This window comes from Lepidothrix coronata, unplaced genomic scaffold, assembly GCF_001604755.1.
Source record: "Lepidothrix coronata isolate B3197 unplaced genomic scaffold, Lepidothrix_coronata-1.0 Scaffold785, whole genome shotgun sequence".
NCBI classification, from domain to species: Eukaryota; Metazoa; Chordata; class Aves; order Passeriformes; family Pipridae; genus Lepidothrix; species Lepidothrix coronata.
Window position 1 is genome coordinate 4,401 of NW_016690965.1, and position 3,081 is coordinate 7,481.

General features: G+C 69.1%; 1 protein-coding gene across 1 annotated transcript in view; it reads right to left on the reverse strand.

Annotated features, from left to right (window-relative positions):
- LOC108510393 (epoxide hydrolase 3-like) overlaps positions 1 to 3,081 on the reverse strand; it is a gene marked incomplete at its 3' end in the record, with an annotated part of 8,719 nt that overhangs the window by 3,775 nt on the left and 1,863 nt on the right. Inside the window, exons 2-5 of the mRNA XM_017840071.1 lie at positions 2,812 to 2,907; positions 2,681 to 2,758; positions 2,492 to 2,618; positions 1,012 to 1,112 (exon numbers count right to left, since the gene is read on the reverse strand). Of these exons, the coding sequence (XP_017695560.1) occupies positions 1,012 to 1,112; positions 2,492 to 2,618; positions 2,681 to 2,758; positions 2,812 to 2,907 (402 nt within the window). The remainder of the gene's footprint in view (positions 1 to 1,011; positions 1,113 to 2,491; positions 2,619 to 2,680; positions 2,759 to 2,811; positions 2,908 to 3,081) is intronic.

The window sequence follows — 3,081 nt, forward strand, 5'->3', positions numbered from 1 at the left end:
TGACCAGGGCCATCACCCGGAACCTTCCGCTCAACTCCCGCATCAGGTGACGCCAGCAGAACCTGAGGGACACCACGGGGTCACCGGGGGCACCACGGGTCACCGGGGGGACCAGGGAGTCACCAGGGGGACCAGAGTGACCCCTGAGTGACCAGGGCCACCACCCGGAACCTTCCGCTCAGCTCCCGCATCAGGTGACGCCAGCAGAGCCTGAGGGACACCACGGGGTCACCGGGGGCACCACGGGTCACTGGGGAGACCATGGTGACACCAGGGGGACCAGAGTGACCCCTGAGTGACCAGGGCCACCACCCGGAACGCAGAGCTCAGCTCCTGCATCAGGTGCCGCCAGCAGAACCTGAGGGACACCACGGGGTCACCGGGGACACCAGGGGGACCCCTGAGTGACCATGGTGACACCAGGGTGACCAGAGTGACCAGGGCCACCACCCGGAACCTTCCGCTCAGCTCCTGCATCAGGTGACGCCAGCAGAACCTGAGGGACACCACGGGGTCACCGGGGGGACATCAGGGTGACCAGGGGGTCACCAGGGACACTACGGGGTCACCGGGGTGACCAGAGTGACCAGGGTGACCCCTGAGTGACCAGGGTGACCATGGTGACGCCAGGGTGACCAGACTGACCAGGGTGACCTCAGTGCCCCCAGGGTGACCCTCAGTGAGCCCTGGGTGACTGTGGTGACCCCTGGGTGACCTCAGTGACCCCATGGTGACTGTGGTGACCCCAGGGTGACCTCAGTGAGCCCTAGGTGACCCCTGGGTGACCATGGTGACCTCATGGTGACTGTGGTGCCCCCAGTGACCCCCCTGGGGTGGCACCCACCGGTTCTGGGGGACGTCGTGCAGCAGCACCAGGGGGACCGTGGTGACCCCGGGGTGAACAGAGTGACCCCTGGGTGACATCAGTGACCCTGGTGTGCCCTCAGTGACCCCGGGGTGACCGTGGTGACCCCAGGGTGCCCCCAGTGCCCCCCCCGGGGTGGCACCCACCAGTTCTGGGGGAATCCGTGCAGCAGCAGCACCAGGGGGGCCGTGGTGACCCCGGGGTGACCAGAGTGACCCCTGGGTGACCTGAGTGACCCCTGGGTGACCTGAGTGACCCCGGGGTGCCCTCAGTGACCCCAGGGTGACCCCAGGGTGCCCCCAGTGCCCCCCCCGGGGTGCCACCCACCAGTTCTGGGGGAATCTGTGCAGCAGCAGCACCAGGGGGGCCGTGGTGACCCCAGAGTGACCCCTGGGTGACATCAGTGACCCCTGAGTGACCCCGGGGTGACCGTGGTGACCCCAGGGTGCCCCCAGTGACCCCCCCGGGGTGGCACCCACCAGTTCTGGGGGAATCCGTGCAGCGGCCTCGGGGGGGCCGTGGTGACCTCAGAGTGACCTGAGTGACCCCTGGGTGACCTGAGTGTCCCCTGGGTGACATCAGTGACCCCTGGGTGACCCCATGGTGACTGTGGTGACCCCAGGGTGCCCCCAGTGCCCCCCCCGGGGTGTCACCCACCAGTTCTGGGGGAATCCGTGCAGCAGCAGCACCAGGGGGGCCGTGGTGACCCCAGGGTGACCAGAGTGACCCCTGGGTGACCTCAGTGACCCCGGGGTGCCCTCAGTGACCCCGGGGTGACCGTGGTGACCCCAGGGTGCCCCCAGTGCCCCCCCCGGGGTGCCACCCACCAGTTCTGGGGGACGTCGTGCAGCAGCACCAGGGGGGCCGTGGTGACCCCGGGGTGAACAGAGTGACCCCTTGTGACATCAGTGACCCCTGGGTGACCCCTGGGTGACCGTGATGACCCCAGGGTGCCCCCAGTGCCCCCCCGGGGGTGTCACCCACCAGTTCTGGGGGAATCCGTGCAGCAGCACCAGGGGGGCCGTGGTGACCCCAGAGTGACCTGAGTGACCCCTGGGTGACATCAGTGACCCCTGGGTGCCCTCAGTGACCCCGGGGTGACCGTGATGACCCCAGGGTGCCCCCAGTGCCCCCCCCGGGGTGGCACCCACCAGTTCCGGGGGAATCTGTGCAGCAGCAGCACCAGGGGGGCCGTGGTGACCCCGGAGTGACCAGAGTGACCCCTGGGTGACATCAGTGACCCCGGGGTGCCCTCAGTGACCCCTGGGTGACCGTGGTGACCCCAGGGTGCCCCCAGTGCCCCCCCCGGGGTGGCACCCACCAGTTCTGGGGGAATCCGTGCAGCAGCACCAGGGGGGCCGTGGTGACCCCAGAGTGACCTGAGTGACCCCTGGGTGCCCTCAGTGACCCCGGGGTGCCCTCAGTGACCCCAGGGTGCCCCCAGTGCCCCCCCCGGGGTGTCACCCACCAGTTCTGGGGGACGTCGTGCAGCAGCACCAGGGGGGCCGTGGTGACCCCGGGGTGAACAGAGTGACCCCTGGGTGACCTGAGTGACCCCTGGGTGACCCCATGGTGACCGTGGTGACCCCAGGGTGCCCCCAGTGCCCCCCCCGGGGTGCCACCCACCAGTTCTGGGGGAATCCGNTAACTGTCCCTGCCCGGCGGTTTGTCCGAGGCGCCGCAGCCGCGCAGGTCCAGGGCCACCACCCGGAACCTTCCGCTCAGCTCCCGCATCAGGTGACGCCAGCAGAACCTGAGGGACACCACGGGGTCACCGGGGTCACCAGAGGGTCACCAGGGACACCACAGGGTCACCAAGGGGACACCAGAGTGACCAGGGCCACCACCCGGAACCCAGAGCTCAGCTCCCGCATCAGGTGACGCCAGCAGAACCTGAGGGACACCATGGGGTCACCAGGGGGACACCAGGGGGACCAGGGGGTCACCAGGGGCACCATGGGGTCACCAGGGGGACCAGAGTGACCAGGGCCACCACCCGGAACCCAGAGCTCAGCTCCCGCATCAGGTGCCGCCAGCAGAACCTGAGGGACACCACAGGGTCACCGGGGTCACCAGAGTGACCAGAGGGTCACCAGGGGCACCACGGGGTCACCAGGGGGACCAGAGTGACCAGAGGGTCACCAGGGACACCACGGGGTCACCAGGGGGACCAGAGTGACCAGAGGGTCACCAGGGACACCACGGGGTCACCAGGG